This window comes from Choristoneura fumiferana, chromosome 8, assembly GCF_025370935.1.
Source record: "Choristoneura fumiferana chromosome 8, NRCan_CFum_1, whole genome shotgun sequence".
In the NCBI taxonomy this organism is placed as follows: Eukaryota; Metazoa; Arthropoda; class Insecta; order Lepidoptera; family Tortricidae; genus Choristoneura; species Choristoneura fumiferana.
The window spans coordinates 2,631,565-2,654,998 of record NC_133479.1 but is presented as its reverse complement, the minus strand read 5'-3'; the positions used below and the strand labels follow the sequence as shown (position 1 = coordinate 2,654,998).

The 23,434-nt window shown below is 37.4% G+C and overlaps 2 protein-coding genes across 12 annotated transcripts; one reads left to right on the top strand and one right to left on the bottom strand.

Moving 5' to 3' along the window:
- Positions 1-898: 898 nt before the first annotated feature.
- LOC141430119 (uncharacterized) lies at positions 899-9,729 on the bottom strand. Of its 11 annotated transcripts, none has more exons than XM_074090665.1 (6): positions 9,655-9,729; positions 7,931-8,090; positions 7,378-7,439; positions 6,142-6,452; positions 3,000-3,170; positions 899-1,209 (listed from the first exon to the last, which is right to left on the bottom strand). In XM_074090665.1, exons 2-6 carry the CDS (start codon positions 7,969-7,971, stop codon positions 961-963), a joined length of 834 nt encoding a protein of 277 aa, XP_073946766.1. In that variant the 5' UTR covers positions 7,972-8,090; positions 9,655-9,729; the 3' UTR covers positions 899-960. The 11 variants fall into 11 exon arrangements, with proteins under 11 accessions (XP_073946766.1, XP_073946771.1, XP_073946773.1 ...); XM_074090670.1 differs by having other exon boundaries at positions 7,931-8,026; XM_074090672.1 differs by having other exon boundaries at positions 7,931-8,026; positions 9,685-9,729.
- Positions 9,730-19,622: 9,893 nt separating this feature from the next.
- Positions 19,623-22,058, top strand: LOC141430116 (uncharacterized). The gene is made up of 2 exons (XM_074090663.1): positions 19,623-21,320; positions 21,968-22,058. The coding sequence occupies exons 1-2, from the start codon at positions 20,351-20,353 to the stop codon at positions 21,991-21,993; spliced, it is 996 nt and encodes a 331-aa protein (XP_073946764.1). The 5' UTR covers positions 19,623-20,350; the 3' UTR covers positions 21,994-22,058.
- The last annotated feature ends 1,376 nt before the right edge of the window (positions 22,059-23,434 follow it).

Below are 23,434 nucleotides of genomic sequence, written 5' to 3'. Positions count from 1 at the left end.
CGCTTAAAAATATGGAAAACAATACGTGTTGCATTCGTATCATTATGGCATCTAATTTTCGGGAAAATAAGAATATATCAAATAATTTTTCTAGTAAACAAAACATTCGGGCAAATGAAGTTTCTTGCATATGAACTTCGGGAAAAAAAAATTATAGCATATAACTTTCGGGCAAAAAATAGATAACCATAATAAATGCTAATGTAAGCAAAATATACCAAACGTGCCATCGCCACATCGTTTAGCTGCCGGCTGCCGTACCTATTTTCCCAACCGCAAAAGCAGCAGAGCTCAATCTACCCGCGATTGCTCTGACGTGTGGTCCCCACTGAAGTTTAGAATTGAGTGCTATCCCTAAAACCACTGTTGATTTTACAAACTCAATACTTTTGAGTAAAGACAAATTCTAGTTAGGTATTTTTTCGCAAATAAAATATTGAAACTTTATTCTAAACTAACAATAATCACATCCCACTAATATTAGAAATGCGGAAGTTTGTAAGTCTGTCTGTTTGTTACAATATCACGTCTAAACGGTTCAATTGATTTATTTTTAATTCGGTATACAGAAGTAAGAGTCCCGGGAAGGACGTTGGATAGTTTTTATCCCGGAAAATTGCATAGTTCCTGCGGGATAGCGATAACGAATACTACGCGGACATAGTCGCTGCCAACCGCTAGGATTTAATATGTTGTTAAGACAACGTTGAGTTTCTTGTCAGACTATTCTCAACAATTTTTTTCCGGACCGGTGGTAGATTTTTTGGCTTTCATAAAGTGCTTGTTGTAGCCTAAATTGATATTTTCACATTGTCTCTGACTTTGTGCTTCATCATCTGCTTGTATTAGTTGTGAATGTTGTGATGAAAGTAGAAAGTTCACAATAAAAACGACGAAATCCAAGTAATTTTTATTCAATATGTATTATTTGAGGTTGATGATGGTGACAAACATATTATGTCAATTAACGAATCGCTCATTCCATCTCTTGACATTAATAATTTTCCTTTTATTTGTCGCACGTTGAGCTATAAGATGATTGGTCCAATATAGTTCTATCAACAAATCGACTTCGAACCAGAGATGCATTTGTTTTTCTGCGGTGTACAAGATTTCTAAGAATCTGTATTGACGCTTTGTTGGGTTTTCTATCAGCTGTCTTTTCGAAGAACAGGCTCTCATCGCTCTAAAGGCAAATGCGGCCAATGTCTGGAAAAGGAGATTGAGTCAACAAATATTTGACCAACACTTACAACACTATGATTGATTATATCCCGAAAATACAAACTGAGACATGGATGCGCAGGAAAACCAGAAAAAGAAACCAGCACTGGGAATCGAACCCAGGTCCTCAGCAATCCGTGCTGCGTGCTATAACCCCTACACACCGCTGGACAGAAATCTAGACACGATTTTTTCCTATGCATCCATATCACCGGTTGCTTATTTCTACTATGCTACTTAAGCAGCAGCACTAGCGACATCTATGTTTCGACGAGAGACGTCACATTCTTTCGGAACTAACCGCTTACCCAGACAAAAGATGTCGCTACTAAGCAATCAAATTAATTAATTTTGTGTCTGTACTCCTGTCCAGTGGTGGTGTAGCGGTATAGCACGCAGCACGGAATGCTGAGGACCTGGGTTCGATTCCCAGCGCTGGTCTCTTTTTCTGGTTTTTCTGTGCATCCATGTCTCAGTTTGTATTTTCGATATGGTTTTACGGGATGACCGTAAAAGTAACAAATTTGGAGTTGAAATAAAAAATACAAAAAGACTTCAAAAAACCAATCATGATTATATCCCGTTCTTTTACCAGTGGAATCACTTGCATGCAGCGACCAATTCTTAATGGGAACATTTTCTGTCACCTAAGTTTAGATGTGTCACTAATTGACAATACCCTAATTATAATATCTATGCCTAAGAAATAAATATTAGTCATCTCATCATCACCATATTAATCAAAACTGTCTCTAAGTATGAGTCATCAGAATAATGTAAACCTGTACCTTGATAGTTGATCATCAAAATTCAATCACCAAAATAATAGATCTGTCACCTAGAATTGTAGCACTTGTAAGTTTTATTAAATAGGTACCTGGTCTAACATCTGGTAGCATGGTGAACTGTTGTGTTGCTCTGAGGACGAACTCTGGTTGAGTTCGAAGCGCGTCAGTGTATTGGTGGTAATAGCTAGGGTTGTGTGTGCTCTTATAGTGTAGAGGTGGAGAAATAATGAGGACGTTAGAACTGGATCATATCAAGTAGTCAAAAGGCTGGAGGAGGAAGTAAATAAGGTGATTAAACTCCATCGGCAAGAGTCGACGTAGCTGGAAAGATATGCAACTTGAATGGCAGTGGGCGGGCCACATCGCTCGAAGAACAGATAACCGTTGGGGGAGAAAATATCTCCAGTGGCGACCACGAACCGGACGACGAAGCGTTGGCAGGCCTCCCACTAGGTGGACTGACGACATCGTGAGAGTTGCTGCAACCGGTGGATGCGAGTGAAAGAAAGCAAGAAAGAAAATACATTTATTTAACGCCATAAAAACAAACATAGAACAAATACAAGACATACATGACGCCAAACAGGCCCCCACTTAGCATAACGACGAGTTGTCGTTCATTGTAGCGTTTTAAGGGGATGCCTTTTTTTTAGCAGTGGACGTCTTCCAGCTGGACCAAGTGATGGTGATGATGAAGATGCCAAGAGTTTAACTCTTCAATGATGATGATAATAATGGTTCTCTATCGTTTGCTCGAATTTTATATGCCCGAATGTAACGTTTTCTAGAATTTTCATTTGCCATAAAGTAATTTATTTCTTAAATAGTAATTTCTTTAGAGTTGATACTAAACTAACCTAACCTAACCTACTGCATTCTTTATGATGACATTCAAAAAAATCCTGAAAACAGCACGGTTCTATATATTTTATGGCAAACGTTGGTATGGTGAAATTCGGGCAAGTAAAGGTAAACGGATAATAATACCTTAGTCGCGAAGTCGGTTTTGGCGATCAAGTACCCAATTTTGTAGGAAGATTGGTTTCTGAACTCGTCTCGTAAGGTCTGCATGATAATCATTTTGTTTCTCGCCTGGTAGATCGCTTGTTTCATGAGTTCCATTATTCGGTATCTATTGTTCCAAGGGTCGTGGTGGGCCTGAGAATGTGACGATTATTATTTCTCAAAAATATACGCAAAAGTTGAAGTTATTGTTTACATATCAACAGGCGAAATGCATAGTTTATGGTCAGGGAAAAAATTAAAAGTTAAAGACATTGCGAGATCGATAAACTCAACAAAAATGTTGCATACAAATTCCATTATTGTCGAGTCTCAAACTTAAAAAAAAGTTAAAACGGTCATGGTAATACGAGGCACAAGTCGTATCTACAGCAACTCAAATGGCCGGTTTCAGTTATTTTGTTGGAACCCCGCGATTTTTTTGTTGTGTCTGAAATAGCTTGTAGTGTTTCCCTACACCTGCAGTTTTTTTCATGAAAAAAGGCGGGAAGCCATAAAAATATATTTTGAGAAAAAGTTTATTCTTATTAAATTTTAGGTTAGAATCTTTCCCTCCATTTATTTATTTATTTATTTATTTGGAGAACAAACAGAAATAAGTGTACAGAAGATGATACTAGTATTCTTAGTACTATGACTAAAACTAACATGCACTTACTCCCTAAACAGATCTCACTAAGGCACATGTGCCATAAGCACTACTGGGCGACATAGAAACCTGGTAAGGGATAATACCCGAAGATGGGCAGTAGCATCTTCTTGGCGACCTTCCTGTACTACGCTCGCCAACCCGCTTGTCAAGCGTGGCAAGTATTGGCAACCCCCCCACCTCCTATGTAAAAAGACACAGGTCCCGAGTACCTGGCAGCCCCACTAGTATAAATATAATAGTACAAAACAAAGTAGCTTCTCGCCGGCTGTCCTTCTGTACTCGTACGTACGGTTAAATCTTTTAAATCACGAATTTTAATGGGGTTTTTATCAAGAGAATGATTCAAGTGAAAGGGGGTTACATATGTAATACTAGTTGTTGCCCGGGACTCCGTCCACGTAATAGTATTTTATGCAACGGTATCGTAATAGGGTTCCTTAAAACACGACTGTGGATTTATGAAACGAGGCGTAGCCGAGTTTCATAATAGGGTCACATGAGTGTTTTAAGGCCTAATTACGTACAGTTGCATACAATATTTTTTATCTATATCCATATATTAAATCCTCTATCATGTGTTCAAGAACCATTGAGAATGACCTGCATTAACGAGAACTAGGTAGGTATATCTGCCCTACGAGCTGCGCCCGCTGCGCGCGCGACGTCCTGCTGCTGCTGGTCGCGGCGCACTCCCCACCCCCCCGTGCTGTAATGATGTATGAAATCTCATTACGATACAGCCGTGTTCATAATAGAATCCAATGTCGTAATGCTGGTCATTACCTATGGTTTTTGAACGCATAATTGAGAATTTACTATATGGGTGTAGATAAAAGTATGAAAAATTGTTTACGTCCTATTCTCACACCTACTGAATATACGCAAAAGATTTCATAAAAATCGGTCAAGCTGTTTCGGAGAAGTTTTGTAACAATCACTGTGACACGAGAATTTTATATATATGATATAACTAGCGATGCGCTCCGGTCTCATGCGGGTGTAATTTTGGGGGGAGGGATATAAATGTGAAGTTACTACCATTGATTATACTTAGACGTTCTTTATTTTCTCAACCGCTTTTTTGAACTCGCTTTTTTGGCAGCTCGTTACGCAGGCAGTAACGAGATAAATCTGCTAACATACGGTATTTCCGGATAAATACAACTCAGGGCTCTTTAAGGCTAGAGTGAGGCTGTTACTGAATCAGTGAGATACACCAGCGACCTCATCTCAAGATCATCTTTGATCTTTGCGGAACTTTTTGCCAGGCACGGTGATGGAATCAGCTTGCAGTGCCAGTATTTCCGGACTGGTACAACTTGGGGATCTTAAAAAACCATGTACCTATGTATGGAAGAACATATGTGATTTTCCCACTAACGTCGATAAGCCAAAGGCTACTAGAAACACAGGGAAGCTTAAAGTTTCATCTTACAGACTGGCTAAAACCAAAAAGTCGTTTCTGGGAAATTGCATACGTTTTTATAATAAAATTACAAAAAATATTATAAATGAACCGGATACAAAATTCAGATCTATTGTCAAGAAGACATTAATATCAAAGGCGTATTATAAAGTTAATGATTATATCATGGACAGGGATATTTGGAAATAATTCCGATCCGCATTAGCGATCCCTTCAAATAGCGAACCTACTGTGTCAAAAATGAAGTTGTGTTAAATACTTGTGATGTATACATATCATTTAATAATATTGTAAATCTGTTTAAAAAAATATATATGCCTCGTTGAGTTTCTTGCCGGATTCTTCTCAGCAGAGGTTTTTCCGAACCGGTGGTAGATTTTTTTGACATTCATAAGTGCTTGTTATAACCGAAATTGAATAAAGATATTTTGACTTTGACTTTAACAAGGCTGCCTACTCATTTCTTAAAGGACCTGCAACGCATCCGTAACTCAGCTTGAGTTATGGATGTCCAGGGGCACCGGTGGTTGCTTTCCATCAGGTGACCCTCCTGCTCGTTTTCCCTCTGTCATATAAAAAATTGCACTTTTCATCAGGTAAGATAGGGGTTAATCACGGGTCAATCTACGAGAAATATATAAAATTCTCGTGTCAAAAGGTTTATGACTAAACCTTCGAAATGGCTTGACCAATTTTTCTGATTTTTTTGTGTGTACCGTAAACTGCTTCAACTTTGCCTTCTGGCCTCAACATTGCCTGATTCGATTTAGAGTCGATAACTTAGCACTCTTATAGGTTTTAAACTTTTATCTACACGGGAATTATTATTACGGGGGGATAAAAGTTTTAAAACTTAGAAGGGTGCTAGTTATTGACTCTAAATTGAATCAGGCAATGTTGGGGCCACAGGGCAAAGTTGAAGCAGTTCACGGTATTCGATAGATCTGAGAATAGGATGTAAACTATTTTTCATACTTCTACGCGGACTGAGTTGCGGGTAACCGCTTGTTTTATGTAAAAAGTGTTACTTTTGAATAGCGTGTCGACTCATTTAGTCTCTGTGGTGGCATCCATCGGCGCCCGTTTCTTTGCATTAGTATCTTCGCATCTCCGTTTTCCACTTTTAGATTCAACAGCTCGTCAGTAGGGTCAATGGCATTATTGAACTTCTCCGTTTCCTCTTCTAATGTGTAGTTGGCTCCTTTGGACTTTTCAAGGTCAATCTGGTCCCAAACTGTGGCCGGGGAGTATTTTTCTATGAAATCCTTGAAGTTATGTTTTCTAGTGTTTACCTTGCGTTCCGTTTCGGCTGCGCTTTTCACAGTAAAGAGAGCCACAACTGATAAAACAGTGAATGTTAATGCCCTAAGTAGGAAACATTATGGTTTCGTCATGTCAGTCTGTCAGTCTGTGCGTCCGTGCATTAGCAGCTTAGCTTAACCTTTTTCTTGGCACTGTATCATATATTATAATGATACATAATTTTAGATCATCTTTTTGTATTTTTTTTAAGTTTTTTTTGTTAGCTATATAATAATCCAACGATGCTTGAATTCAGTACACACTTACACTTGTTACAACTTGCCAAGAAAAGGGTTAAGACAAAATCAAAACAAAATTGAGCTCTGCTAAATCACCAATCAAATACATTACAAATACACCTACATTACATTGTCATTAATCCACACACACCACATAAGGTACTCAAACTCACAACATTTATTGACATAAAAACACTACATCACAACAAAGACACAGTAAAAACATAAATAGAAGAAGAGAGAAAAATTAGAGACGTGCTGTAGTGTGATGACAAAAGGACTCAGCTCAGCATGTGCATGTGTGTGTGTAACCAGGGCTGCAGCGCTGGTTTTCAGCGGAACCCCACACCACACTCCACAACTTTAGAACTTTATAGTAAAATCTCACACAGTTTCCCACAAAAGATTTACTTTCCGTAGAAGGAATTTAGAGACGACCGACTGGTCTGGTGACTACCATCATATATAGTTGGGTAGGCACAAAAATAAATAATGAATGCGTTTGCAAGCGTCTACCCGTCAGACAATACGGCTTTTTTGTGCTTAGTACGAGCGTTCATATCATATGTACGTCTGACATTTTCTTAAAAAACTTTTGTGTGTATACAATATCACACCATATTATTATATGCACTGTGAAGCTACTGTGAGGATGTTATCTCCTTAAAGCGTTCTCTTAGTGAATCTCGGGAGCCAAGGTTGTAGATAGATTCAAAAACTTACTATAAATAAGAACGTATAAAACTGCAACTTTAAAACCTTCCCTTTGCTTCAATAAGGCTAACCTGAGAAAAAAATTGGGTTATGTTTTAAATACTTATATCTTATACTACTTATAAAGAAGCAATTTTTGTATAATTTATTTATGAATTTCGAAAAACCTCCGCCCCTCCCGCTTTGTATAATAAAGAGTATAAACAAGCAAACAGAGGTGAGAGCCAGGGTTTGAACTCACGATCCTCTGCTTGACAATCCCACGTGAAACCACTAGGCCACCACGGCTTCACGGCACTAGACATAAGATAGTCATAACATAGAGATAAAACAATAAAAAAATATTTGAACTACAATTAGTAGACGTGGTTCACACGGCATTGTCCTGCACGTTTTTTTTGCAGTAACCAATAAATATTGTCACGTACGAGTACATTGTGCATAGAACCATTCACATGTCGTTTGTTTTTGCAGTACAAACGTTTTTGGTACAAAGGTTCGACGTATACTGCAAAAAAACATGCAGGACAATGCCGTGTGAACCCAGCGTTATGTTACTTACTTTTTGTTCACACGTTCACTTAAAAATTTGATATTTTTCATTTTTTACACTGAATGTTAAATGTTTGCTTTATTTATTTGTCGTTATTATAACCTACTATTAAAACACATAGCGTACTAAGTTGGTTAGGTGTATTTAAATTATACTTTATTGCTCCAAACTAGGCGCCCGACAAAAGCAAAGATATTTTACTAAACTGGTGCCGATAACCATTAAATTGAAAATAAGGTGTGTGCGTTACAATCTTTTATAAAGTGTGTTGGCGCAGCCACGCTTTTTTAAGGAAGGTTAAAGTAACGTATTTCTGTAACTTAAAAATGACAATAATTTAATTAAAAAAATGAAATTCCGTCTGTTAACTTTCTAACAAAATTGCCAGCATGTACAGCAAAGCAAATTGAAAAGTAAGTATAAATGACAGTCGAAAGATACTTTGAGCATTACTTGACAATTTACATTGCTGGCAATTATAATTTTGTTAGAAAGTTAACAGTCTGGATTTCATATTTTATATAATGACCCGGATAACTCACGTCTTAAATCGAGTTTAGCTCGACATTGCAGCAGCCGCTGAGTCGCGTTGCTCCGAAGACGAAGAGCTACGGATTAGCCCGAAACATATCGAGCTAAACTCGATTTAAGACATGAGTTATCCGGGTCATTATATGAAATATGAGTGAGTCTCACGGTAGTTTCATGTTCAAAGTCTGGATTTCAGTTTATTAGTTAAATTAATGACTTTAATGTCATGGTTAAGTTACAGAAATACGTTACTTTAACCCCCCTTACAAAAAGCTTGGCTGCCGGTAACGGGTCCATATCGGCTCGCATACTTATTGGAAGTCTATTGATTTGATTAGGTTTGTTTTATAATTTTTTATAAAACAAACCTAACCTAACCTATAGTTTTCTAAAGGATGACCATTTAAAGTTTTCGAAAAATGACTCTGTTGTGTTTCGGCGTGGAGAGTAAGACAGCCGGTGAAATTCCTGGCACGTGAGGTATCCCATCTTAGGCACTTGTCTCACCGCCAGCGAGGAAACGATAGGCTATCGACTATTTTCTCGCTCAAGAAACGAACAAAAGATATAAGATCCTGTGTGAGTAAAAGAGACACATATATTAATAGTTGATCGCTGGCAGTTCACACTGTCGGCGAGAACTCGCTCTTACATCTTTTGTCGCAGCGACAAGAGCTATAAAACTCGCTGAGCTATAAATACTCGCTCAGCGATGTCAGCTTGGCGGCCGCCCCGCACGAGCGAGTCGAGTGGAGCGAGTAATCGCCCGTCGCACGCGAACACTCGCTTACAGCCGAGCGACAAAACTACACTCGCTTCTCGCTGCTCGCCCACTATTTCTAGTTACTCGCTCTACTCGCTTCTCGCTCATCGTCGGCGGTGGGACAAGTGCCTTAGGCCTCTAGGTTGGCAACGCGTGTGCTATACCCCTGGTGTTGCAGATTTATGGGCGGTGGTGATCTCTTACCATCAGGAAACCAACTTGCTTGTTTGCCATCCAATCGAATAATAAAAAAAATTGTAGGGTTTCGGTGGGAGAAAAATATGACAAATGATGATTCGGACAAGAGTTACGGTATGACTAGCGAAGAGTATGCGAACTTTGGCGCTCACGCCGGTAACACACAATAAACCAAATCGACATGCAAGTAATAGCAAATTTTAAAGAGTAAATTATATTATTGCAAATACGAAATAGTTACGAATTAAATCGTATTAAACTACAGCTAAACCTCGATTTGAGTACGTGTTATAAAATGCAATAAACATGCTTCAACAGCTGGCTATTAAAAATAATTGTTCATTGATTATAATTTTCTGATTAGTTAATGAAAACGCTGGCTTCATCTAAATTATTACTAGGGCTCGCTCCCACCAGAGACGTGCGAAGATGTATTGCGAGGTATTTACTTCACTCTTATAATCAACTAACTCGACTGTTCAAAATATTTATTTTATAATGAGATCGCTTTAAATTCAAGTTATGCTTACATTAACCCTAACAATCATGTTTGTACTTTTTGTTGCATATTACAAAATACATCTGAATAGCAAAACTCTTAACGCTTCAGTTGAAATCACAAAACAAAATATTTTGTTTAAATAAACAGTAGTTTTTCTAGCTTTACGGTGAAGGAAAACATCGTGAGGAAACCTGCACAAACCTGCGAAGCAATTCAATGGTGTGTGTGAAGTTCCCAATCCGCACTGGGCCCGCGTGGGAACTACCGCCCAAGCCCTCTCATTCTGAGAGGAGGCCTGTGCCCTGCAGTGGAACGTATATAGGCTGGGATGATGATGATGATGATGAGTTTTTCTAGAAACTTAATGATATTAGTTCCTGAGACTTACTAAAACATTTGTTTTGTTGCAGTGTTTGCTAATTTAAAGCTCTTAGTACAAAAATGTTATAGTAAGTTATTACTGTCACGAACTAATATTTATTTAGAAGTATTTATTATATTTATTTATAAGTCCATTTAAACAAAATATTTTGTTTTGTGATTCCAACTGAAGCGTTAAGAGTTTTACTATTAAAGTACATTTTGTAATATGCAGCAAAAAGTACAAATATACTTTATTAGGGTTAATGATACATAACTTGAACTTAAAGCGATCTCATTTTAAATTTTATTTTGGATTAAATCGCGTTAGTTTATTATAAGAATGAAGTAAATATCTAATGTATGTGAGCTGTGAGTTATTTGATTTTTAAAGATGATTACAATTAATTGTTACCTTTTACTATAATTTACACAGCAATAATTTTATTCCAATATTCACTGTGATAATGTGCTTTACGATAATTTATCGTTACGTAACCAATAATATCACTACTATATAATTAATAGCGTATAACTATAGCAAAATACTAAATATTCTTACATAATTGACTTCTGTAGTTATAGTAATCTACAGAAAATAACAAGTATTTAGTAAGTTATAATGAACTGTTCACCCCAAAATTGCATTTACTTTGTATGAAAGACCTTTACGGCCCAAATTACTATATTTTAAATGATGTGGACGTAAGGGACTACTGGACGTTTTTTCCACGGTGTAAAGGACACTTAACTTTATAACTATCTTATTTAACGTTATTGTCACCAGACTATCCTGTAAAGACAAGAATTCTAAGCACTTTTCTCATAGACATCGAAAATATTGGTCAACAAAGAAAAAAAATACAACAGATGTTTTGAAATAAAAAACGGTTTTTTGCTTCTCCTGAAAAGTGGCATTTTTACGTCTTTTGTACGCCAATTATCGAAAAAAAATACTTTATACGCCTATCGCTTACGTCGATCCGTCGCTCCTTTTTTCGACTAGACGTGTCAAGACATATTTAAACACAGCAATACACTTACATACTATTATATCGTTCATATAAATACGTCAAAATAAATATTATAGTTATAGTAAATAAATAATTATTAAGGTATTACAAGATGTTAAGCATAGATTTAAATAGTGACAAAGACTTTTCGCGTCGTAAGTCAAAGTTCATTTGTCCTTTACGCCAATTGCTGTATTAATTATCTTTATACGTCAAACGTCGACTCCGTTTCGACGTGAAAGACGGTCAAACATACAAAACACACACTTTCGCTACTATTTAAAATACGTTTCATTTGATTGTCAGAGCGGTGAAGGTCTATTCACTAGTATTAGTAGAAAAAAAATCTCAGTGTAATTGAGTCATAATACTCAACACTGGGCCATCGCATGTTTTACTTCCAATGGAAAGAAAAGTTGGTCAAATAACACTCGTAGACAAGCATACTTTTCACTCTTGAAGATTTCTTTGTATGGCTATCTCTCTCGCACGGACCTGAAATTGCTCAAAGATTATTGAAGTCGCAGAATATGCCTAATTCAGTTGCGACTCTCAGAGGGTCAACTTTTTAGTGCTAGTTATGAGAAGCGGTATAAGTAATGCTTCTGATGGTGTGCCATCTTTATCTGTTGCAATGTAGCTTGTAGCTTTGTAGTTTGGGAATAGAAGAGCTATTTTTATTTGAGTTTAGGGATATAAATACTCCACTACTGAACAAATACTTCCCATCCCAATAACTTCAATTTGCTATCATAAACCTACATCAATTAACAAAAACGATAATTACCTGCAGAAAATATGCAATTTTCCGGGATAAAAACTGTCTTAATATGTCCTTCCCCGGACTCAAACTATCTGTATACCGAATTTAATCTAAATCAGTTCAGTGGTTTAGACGCGATGAAGTAACAAACAAACAAATAAACAAACGGACTTTCAAACTATCGCATTTATAATATTAGTGAGATGACAATTTCTTAAAGTAGGTGTTGAAAAGGCAGTTGACAGACGAAATATCACTAGATGACGTTAGTATCGAGAGGTTCATTTGACGTACAGTCTTGCTTGCAATGAGGGCTATCGTTTTTTGTCTCACTAGATGGCGCACTGTTGCGTGAGGTTTTTAAATGTGCCTTTCAGAGTCTGTTGTTACGGGCGTTAAAACAAAGTTTAGATTAAAATCATATTTAAAACACTTTAAAACCGTACCATAAAAATATCCAGCAACCACAGTGTTGCTTAGTCCCGTTTTGTTCGGAAAAAAAGGGAGGACAAAAGTTTCCGAAAGACAAAACTGTGTCAAAACACAGACATTCATTGCCCCGTAATGCATAATTGCCATAATTAATTTCAGGTTATGCTAAATTTTCACAAAAGAAATCTTATTATAAATAAACCCGCGTAGCTCACCCAAAAACTATGAGATTTGACATTTCGGAGACCTCACGCTACACTAGCGCCTCTAGCGGCGAATTCATTCGCGATAGCCCTCATTGTCTCATTTAGTGTCTTAACCAATCACAAACGTTACAAATGTCAAAGTCTCAAACGGAATTCACGATGCTAGCGCCAATTAGCAATCACCGAAACCCTCATTGGGTTGTTTATTTAGCGTCTATTATTTTTATTCTTTGCTCGAGCCCCGTAGTAGCGGAGCGTAGGGGTATCCTCCCTCAGTCCCGCGCCGATCGCCCGCGACCGCACGCGCCGCCATCTTGAAAATGTGTCAATTGTCACGCGATGAAATAATTACTGGCTGTTTTTTGGTGAATGCACTCGCTGTTTGTTGTTGAGTTGTGTGTTGTGCTGTGTTAGTGGGCAAGGTGAGTGGTTTCGCTGTTTTATTTTCTGTTGTATCTAATTGATAATATTTAAAAATTACGTTATATTTAAGATTTAGAAAATAATCTATTTGAATATTTTATAAAACATAATAATAATATTAATTAGTAATAATAAGACTATAAAAATAAGTCGATGTGATTTTAAAATATAGAAACTAACGGCCACATTTCCAGCAGAGCAGCAGCAGGGCGGCTTTAATAATACGAAGACAGTGTTTATTTTGATAAAAAACCTTTCAACATCTTGAATTAAAATAACCCTCTTTCGGGCAGTCGGTTAATAAATAATTAAACTACTAAACACTTCCTGGAAACACCATATTTTGTTTATTTTCGACACTTAAAAAATATATCTTATCAGAATACCATACATCAAAAATACCACTAAATATTTAGACGACCAGATGGCTTGCATTATTTATTTATTTATCTTTATACAACTGAAATGACTTTACAAAACACAAAAATCGTAAAAATAAACGAACTTTTTATCAATATACCTACTTCCCCTAACCAGGAATTGGACTTAAATTATTATAATACTGAAGATCAAAACCAACGGATAGCTTTCACATATCTTTGTACAACACTTGACCCTTTATTATTGCTCTTTAGTATATGAAAACAACATACTATATCTATGCGGCTGGAATCGATCTGTAGACCTGTCTTAGGCTGCTACGGCGTAGGCCTGCTGTCGTAGACATGCTACGGTCGTAGCCGTGCTACGAATCGAAACTTCATTATTTATACCTAAGTACAGTCAACAGGAATGTTGAGCTACTTTTCCTAGTTTAGCCGAGTTCATCCTTGTAGTACATACGTTTATAAGGTGTTATTTAAACTGAAATTTTCATCGATGATGGAAAGAATTTAAGTCTTTAATATTGTATGACAACTCTGCGAAAAAATCTAATTATATTGGCCTATCCGATTATTATAGAAAACGACTTTATTCCATGTTACCGTTATGTGAAAAGTTATTATGTCAAATGAGTATTATGCTTTACAATTTTTTTCACTTTGTTGTTAGCCAATCGTTTACTATGATTTACGTTATTTAGGTCCAGCGTTATTTTAAATACCGTTCTCACTCCTATCTTTTTTGAACACATGTTAAGGTAAGACTTTTATTTTTAAATTTTTTGATTAAAATTTCTACTTATTCAAATTTATTATTTTAAGTAATGTTTTAAATTTAAATTTGATTTATGTTAGTATACAGTACATTTGGCCGTTATTCGTATTGTTAATTTGTTCTTTATAAAGTACGCGAGAACTCACGAGGATACTATAAGTTTTTGTACTAGTTCAACAGGTGCAAATGGGTGAAATTGAGTGCATTTTAAAACCATAAGCTACCACTACCTCCTTTAGGCTTCCGCTTGTTAGTAAAGCTTCATGTGAAGGGATTCATAAAATTTAAAGACGACCAATTTGATTTTTAGGGAACTGTACAACCTTATCTTACTAATAAATAAATGAGGGGTCAAAAGTGGCTCCAAATGGTTCGGGTAGAATTGCACACGGTGCTGCTCGCCAGTTCTGTTAGCTTGAACTTGGCTTGACACACTACCGCGTGTCTAGATACATAAATGTCATGGTACACTTGACACCAATTGACCTAGTACAAATGAAAGCAAAGCTTGTGTTATGGGTACTTCGACTCCGTGGCTAATTGAAAAAATTAAGAAAAAAATACTTTCCACCCTAGAGATGAAAACGCAATTTTCCACCCGGCTATCTACCCATGATTTCGATTATTAAAACCACGAAGTTTATTTTGCCGAATGTCATATTTCCGAATTAGCGATGTCATTTCGAAAAATTGATAATCGGAATACTGTACTTTGGGCCAATAACACTTCGTGCTTTTCATTTTTTGGAGTTTTGAAAATCGGATAAGTATTAAAAAAACGATATTTTGAAATTCGGAAAAATAAATTTCGTGTTTTTAAGTAATCGGAGTTATATGTCTTGGGAATTGTGAAAATCGGAGTTTTGGAAATCGGAATTAGCAAATTCGGAATAAAATATTTCGGAGTATTTGGGTGTTCCCGTTAAATACCCCTCTACCCCTCCCTGTTACCCCTATAAGCCCCCGCTTGTCAGGTAAAGCTCCGTCTGATGGCTGGGAGAAGCGGAAAGCTTTTGTTCCGGCGGAAAAAGGAGAGAACGAAGACATTCATTAAACGTACAGTTTGCATCACAGACCAATTTGATTCTTAACCATGCAACCTTATCGTACTAATGTTATAAACTAGCTTTGGGGCCATCCAGGAGGGTCTGGTGGAAGATAATAATTATGGGTACATAACAAATAAGAAGCTAGCGATTTTGTATTTAAATTTACTTATATATTTTGCTTGTAGTTTGTTATGCTCTTGGGCCCTGGTCTGAAAGAACATAATGGCGATTTTTATGGCATTACTTGTGACCGGGGGGGGGGGGGTTCTAAAATGGTCAAAATTGGTGTGGCGTAATTTTGAATGGTCCCTTACACCCGTGGCCTCGCTTGCGTTAAATTTGGGGTAAAAAAGTTTTTCGGAGGATTATTATGTAAATATTGATACAGACAGATATTTAGACAGATTGTGTAGTAAAAAGCAACTTAATCATAATTCATAGAATTATACTGCCGTATCTTTTATCAAAAACGTTTTCTTTTCTTTTCATAACTTTATCTTATTACTTTCTTGACGTATACTATTTTCATTATTTTACATACACATTCAGACATATGCCTCTTGACGAGGGTAAAGGAAAAGCATCCAATCAAATTTCAGTTACCTTTATAGATTTGTGATGCGCGTTATATTGCAGTATGTGATGGAATACAACGTGACGTGGCATTATCTCACTGGCACGAAGCTACCACAAACAATAGATATTATTAACGAATTATAACATATTATTTATAATTTTTAATGCTATGTTTTTAAATTTGAATGTAATCTTTAAATTTATATGATGTAATTTTATTTCTTTTTTAGGGTTCCGTAGTCAACTAGGAACCCTGCCTTATACATAGGTACATACAAATACTAAATCTCGCCATACAAATTTCAAATCTCGTCTCGCCTCGCCGGTGGAAAATCACCTTCAAACGGATGTACCGATTTCAATGCGTTTTTAGTTTTCAGTAGTCAACTAGGAACCCTTTCGCCATGTCTGTCCGTGTGTCTGTTTGTCCATCCGCGGCTAAGCTCAGAGACCGTTAGTACTAGAAAGCTGTAATTTGGCATGAATATACATATCAATCAGGCCAACATAGTGAAAATATAAAAAAATATAAAAAAAATTTAGGGTACCTCCCATAGACGTAAAGTGGGGGTTATATTTTTTTCTCGACTAACCCTAAGTATTGGGGTATCGTTGGATAGGTCTTAGGTCTTAGCCTAAGGGATAAAATATACCTAAACTTAGAAGATTCCGTACGCAATACGAAATCCTTAGAAAAATATTGCTTGATTTTTTGTAATCCCGAAATGCTCTTGGCCGGTTTTTTCTTTGTAATTTCGCACATATATGTTGTGAGAAACTCAAAGGTACGAGTCAAAACCCACGACCCACTGCTTGAGAAGCCATAAATCAAAACACTAGGCCACAGTTAACGGAACCAGTTCGAAAATAACTAATCTGCAAAAAAATACTTGTTTTTTTATGTAATTGATATAAAAACAAACTTATTTTATGCTTTCAAAAAATACCCTCTTCTCTCACTGCCCGGCAGGCCCTTAGCGGATTTTTTGGAGAAAGTGCATTAAGTATTGAAAGTTTCAGAACTTTGAACATTAAATAAAATTTTAAAACCAATGAATACAGTAAAACTAAATCCGTGATAAGCAGGAAGTTTTTATATACCTTTGCTTTACAGCTAATTTGTAGGTCATTAACCTGTAATATCATTAAAATGTTTCAAAACCCGCTCCCTACTCCGGTATGAATAATAAATTGTTTGCAACCAATTAGTCGTAAAAGCGATGGTACTCAAATGTCTATACAGTCACGTTATTTATACGATATAATAATATAAACGTCTCCTCATTTTTTTAACAAGGTATAAATGCGTTAACGTTCAGAATGATGTATCTAAAAAATTTCATTAAAATAATGTACACTTATAATGGTCCCACATATAGTATGATTCAATATTTTGCAGACATATCACTGAATCGAAAAATCGTCTTAGCAAACCCCTAATGGTTTTAAAAGACCTATCCAACGATACCTTATAGGTTTGGTCTATAGGTTTGGATGAGAAAAAAAAACACCCCCACTTTACGTCTATGGGAGGTACCCTAAAAAAATTTTTTTTAGAAATTTTTGTTGTACCATTTTGTCGACATAGTTTACATATATCCGTGCAAAAATTACAGCTTTCTAGCATTGATAGTCCCTGATCGGATGCGACGAGTGATCTCTTTCTCAAAGACTAACTTGACCATGACAATAATTTTATTAATAAACTAAAATTCAGACTTTGTTAACTTTCTAACAAAATCATAACTGTCAGCAATGTACAGCAAAGTAAATTGACAAGTAAGTGTAAATGACAGCCGACCGATACTTTGAATAATTACTTGCCAATTTACTTTTCTGTTCATTGCTGGCAATTATAATTTTGCTAGAAAGTCAACAAAGTCAGAATTTTAGTGTATTGATTAAATGATGATGATGTGATTTGTGTGTGTTCTTACAGTGTGGAGGTGGAGGAACTGCATGAACACGCATATTTTGCATAAGCTTAGCTATCGTAAGGTCGCGGGTGAGCAAGGAAATTATTTTAGTTCATTGATTAAATGAATGTCATAAAAGATAAAGATAAAGACAATAATATTTTATTTGCGTAAACATGAGTAATAGTTACACATAAAAAAGAAAAGAAGTCCTACTGTTCATGGTTAAGTTACAGAAATATGTTACTTTAACCTTCCTTAAGAAAAGCCTGGCTGCCGATAACACACTGTATATTCTTTGTATCGAAAAGTATGAGACTATGTCCATGGCCACCCCACGAGCAGGTTTCGTAACCAACCGTCGCCGTCGCGTGCCATGCATGCATTTGACATTTCATTTGACACTGTCTGACACGCTCCTATTACGCTCATGGCAAAATACTTAGTGTGTAGAGACTTTTATTCACTACATCTGTATACAGATTGATGGCGACTGTACTCAGCATTTTTCTCTTTTCCCACACTTGTATGCGACTGCTCTTTACTATTATAGCCCTTATAAAGCCCACCATTAATACAGGGTGTCCGGAAAGCATTGGGCGCGTAACGGCGGTTCGCAAAAAGTTAATGGCTCGCTTTTATACCATCCTGTATACAGATGAGTCGACACTTCCTTTTCGTTTAGTTATAAGCAACCTTAAAGCTCTCCGCTCTGCAGTTTTCGCGACCAAACAGAAAGTCATCAGCGTTTTAGCTTTTAATTTGGTTTGGGGTTAGGGATACGTAATGAAAATAAGTTTGAAATCAAAGTTATTTAAAGCGTTTTTCCTGTGAATAGGCCGCAAAGGGCTCTTTATCGTGCTACTTTTTTTATAAGGCTAAATAATTATTTTATACTACCAGCTTATTTGGAAAGACCATCATTGCCAGAAGAATGCGCAAGTAATTTGGCATAAAGCAATTTTTACAATTCTCTTAACTATTAAGCCTAGCAAAATAAATTTAAAGTGGATTATATATCATTGGTGAGTATCGTTATTTAGTAAAACCCATGACAACACAAAAACTGGCCAAGTGTGAGTCCGTCAAATTTTTATTTGATTTACAAATCAAAGCTTGACAATGCCTGCTATTTGAACGGCAAAACAATTTTTAAGTTGCCTTTGCATATAACAGAGTTATAAAGATTAGAAATTGTAGATTAAACAGAGAAAATATAACCAACAAAAACTTGGAAAACCCCCGGGTTTTTACTTCAAAGTTCAATATATCAAAAACGGCTAAACTGATTTTGTTGAAACGTGTCTAAGATCCATCTCTAGAAAACATGATTTCAATTAAAAAAAACCGTCATCAAATCGTTGCACCCGTTTAAGAGCTACGGTGCCCCAGACACACACACACACAGACACCCAGCGGTCAAACTTATAACACCCCTCTTTTTGTGTCGGGGGTTAAAAATACAGGCGTGTGTCGTCACCCGTGCTAGGGCTAGGCTAGTCATAGGTACTACTGAGTACATAATGCGTAGAGAAAAGCGTTTTAGAAAGAGACAGTTATAAAGATAAAAAAAATTCAACCAAATTCAATTTTTAAGCTGATGATTCCTTGGGAACTTGATGAATTTCCGGAACTTCAATTTAACTCTCTACCACTGAAGACGTGTTGACAGTAGCCATTCGTTTTATAAAAAAGTGTCTATAGCTTGTCTTGTCGACCCACAAAACGATTCAAAAAGTGTTGAATGTATCTAATGCTGGCCATCAGTACAGACTGTACTATAAATAATATCAGGCAGGGCCCAGTGTTGCGTACTAAATCGATTCTATCGATATAACTATAGCTAGCAACACAAGCTAAAAATTGTTAATTTTTAATACTTTTTTATTGTTGGCAATATCGCCCCTTCTTCCGTGCGTGCTATGGAGAAATACACGGCTGCAATCAATCTCTGCCTTTTTAATTAATTTAAACTGCTTCACCGACTCCAGTGCCTCAAAATCCACATAAAACAGTTCACCGTTCATTGGTCCTTCGAGTCTACAATCATCAAGAATCGCCTACAGTTCAGAATTACATCACAGAGTTGGTGCGAATCCACAAGCAGAAAACGAAGACAAGACAGAGGTCAGCCATTTTAATTTCTTTTCGCCGGAAGCAAAGCCAGCTTGACACCGCTTGCAGATTTTTTCTGGCTATTGCCACAATAAGCAGCGCAACATCAAGTCTGCGAAACTAGCGCCACGACGTAGCGAAACTAGCGCCACGCTAAGCTACGAAGCGCTGATCGCCGCTTCAAATCGACCTGACAGCGAAATCTCTAATCTGTACGAGTCGCAATCGCAACGCAACACTGCGGAAGCGCGGAAATCCAGTAGTGACAACTGAACGACGCCAACCCAAGCCACACGTCGTGCCGTGACAAGTCTTTTTCGTTCGCTCTTCGCCATGTTTGTTCATTGTTCGTTCTAACTAAAGACAATAATTTAAGTTTTCAGTAGTAATCTTCATACAGTGTTTTGTTTAGTGTGTACAAATAATGTCCGATTACGAATTAAAGGAGAGCATTGCGGCCAGGGGCCGTGCAAAGGCTTCCATAACGCGCCTCAAAAATTCATTCAATAAAGAGGCCCTCCTTAATTCAGAATTGGAATTACTGTTGGTAAAAAGGGAAAGATTAATTACCGCCTTTAACGAGTATGACCGATTGTCGGCGCGCATAACCGCGCTTAACTTAGAGCCTGACAAGTCCGACAATTTGGACGAGGATGATGTCGAAGACACCTACTTACATCTACTCTCGCAACTCGATGCGATCGCCAACACCTTGCGATCAAATAAAGGTAACCCGCCGCCCGATACAAAACCAGCGACGGGTCCCGGCAAAATTAAATTACCCAGCGTGGTCATACCAACTTTCACTGGTAAGTACACAGAATACTACGAGTTTATGAGCATGTTTACAGCAATGATACATACAGAAACCACATTTTCTTGTGTACAAAAGTTGTATTACCTGAAAGGTTTTTTGAGTGGTGAGCCTCTAGCATTAATAAACAATCTCCCACTCCAAGATGATAGCTACACTGAAGCGTTGAGACTCCTAAAAGAACGATACGACAATAAGGTTCGAATTACGCACGAACACATTGGCGTACTACTCGACATGCCAGCAATAAATAGGTCAAATGTCACTAACTTGCGTGCATTTCTTTCAGTTGTCAAGCAGAACCTAGCTGCCTTAAAAAACCTAGGCGAGATGATCGACACCTGGGACTCCATCATCATATGTATCCTGTCAAGGAAGCTTGACACAATGACATATCGAGCATTTCAGATGGAGCGAGACAATACAATTCCTCCCACGGTAAAAGAGTTCATTGACTTCATTGAGAAGCGTGCATTGGCTATCGAGAACACTGACTGCAATGTCCAAAAGGTGCAATCGCAACGTCTAGCCAGCTATCCTGTAGCTACGCAGAGCCATCAGATCGCCGCCTGCATTTACTGTAAGTCAACTGAACACAAATTATTTAAGTGCCAGAGTTTTAAAATGGCTGCAATTAACAAACGCTTAGAGTTTGCATCAACTAACAACTTGTGCAATATTTGTCTGTCCCAACACAAGCGCAAATGTAAATTTCACTTTCGCTGTTCCTTGTGCAAGCAACAGCACAACACATTATTGCACAGTGATGAGCCCTCACATCACGCAAGCCCTTCTGTCACCTTGTCTGCTACTTCACACCAGGGTCAGGTCTTATTACCTACTGCACGCATAAAGCTCATAGCTAAATCAGGGACGGTAATATATGCCAGAGCTCTCCTTGATAGTGGTTCACAAGCATCATTTATAACACAGAAGGCCGTGGATGCATTAGGAAAATCATCACAGAAAACTAACACTACTATCATGGGAATTACAAATGCTGAGCAATCCATTGACAAATGTATAAACCTTGATGTGCATTCTGCAGTTTATCCATTCAAAATAAATGTCAATTGCCATATTGTAAAAACAATAACAACCAAATTGCCACAAACTCAGTTTGATATGTCACGCATGGTGTTTCCCACCAACTACAAGCTAGCGGATGAAAGCTTCAATAAGCCGGGTGATGTGCATTTGTTGCTTGGAGCTGACGTGTTCTTCCAGGTCCTGCTACCGCAGCCGCAGTTTGATCGTGGCGGCGCATCCTGCAACCAGAGCTCTCCAGCATCAGGCACCACAAACCCTGGAAGTCCATCGCTAGTACACACATCATTCGGCCTGGTCGTCGCCGGCCGCACGCAGCTGCCTGCAGGAAACTTTGATCAGGTTGTGTCTTTATTTTGTAGAGAATGTGACAACACTATTTCTAATCAAATGAGTGCATTTTGGGAAGCTGAAAAAGTGCCTGAAATCTTCCCAGAGAAACTACCAGAGCATGAGTATTGCGAAAAATTGTTTAAGGAAACTACTAAGCTTGAGAACAATAAATACCAAGTTTCAATGCCTATAAAAGTTCCTTTAGAGCAAATGAACTCTGAGTTAGGGGTTTCTTTCAATTTAGCACTAAATAGATTTCTAAACCTAGAAAAAAGATTGCACAAAAATGTGAATCTTTTCAACGAATACAAAAAATTCATAGATCAGTACCTTGAATTAAAACATGGTGAGTACCGCGAAATTGATCAGCTTGATTTAAATAAAGATCCTGTGTACTTTTTACCTCACCATGCAGTAATAAAAGAAGATAGCCGCACAACAAAACTGCGGGCTGTCTTTGATGGGTCTATGCGTACAAATAAAAAGGTATCATTGAATGACATGTTGCTTAACGGTCCAGTGGTACAAAGAGACCTGTTCGATATTCTCCTTCTATTCAGAATAGACAAGTTATTTTTTATTTGTGATATCAAAATGATGTTCCGCTGTATAAATTTAGACCCAGCTCAGAGATCATTGCAAAACATTCTCTGGAGAGAATCTCCAGAGCAAGACATAAAATGCATAGAGCTGAAAACAGTTACCTATGGCCTCAAGCCATCATCTTATTTGGCTACTCGCTGTCTCAGTGATCTTGCTGAAAGGCACAAAAGTTCAATGCCACAAGCATCATCAGCTATAAAAAACAATACTTATGTTGATGATGTTTTGGTCTCTTGCAACACCGAACAAGAGTTAATTCAAACACAGTCACAGTTAATTCAGTTACTCAATATGGGAAGTTTTCAGTTGCACAAATGGGCTTCAAATTCCAAAACTATTTTAGAGAATGTACCTAAAGATAGTCACCACATAGGAGAAGTTGAGCTCCAAAAAGACAACGCGCTTGTGAAGACATTAGGGATACACTTTGATGTGAAGTCTGATGTCTTCAAGGGCACGTGTCCCGAGCCTTATATCAGCCGAAATGATTCAAAACGCGACATCCTAAGCTACATCAGCAAATTTTACGACCCTCTGGGTTTAATTGGTCCAGTTTTTGTTCGCGCGAAAGTTATTATGCAAAAACTATGGTCAGCTGATGTGGGCTGGGACTCAACTCCTCCAGATGACATTCGCAGTATGTGGACTGACTTTGCAAAAGATCTTTCCAAAATGCAACCAATAGTTGTACCGCGCTGCGTCAAGCCGCAG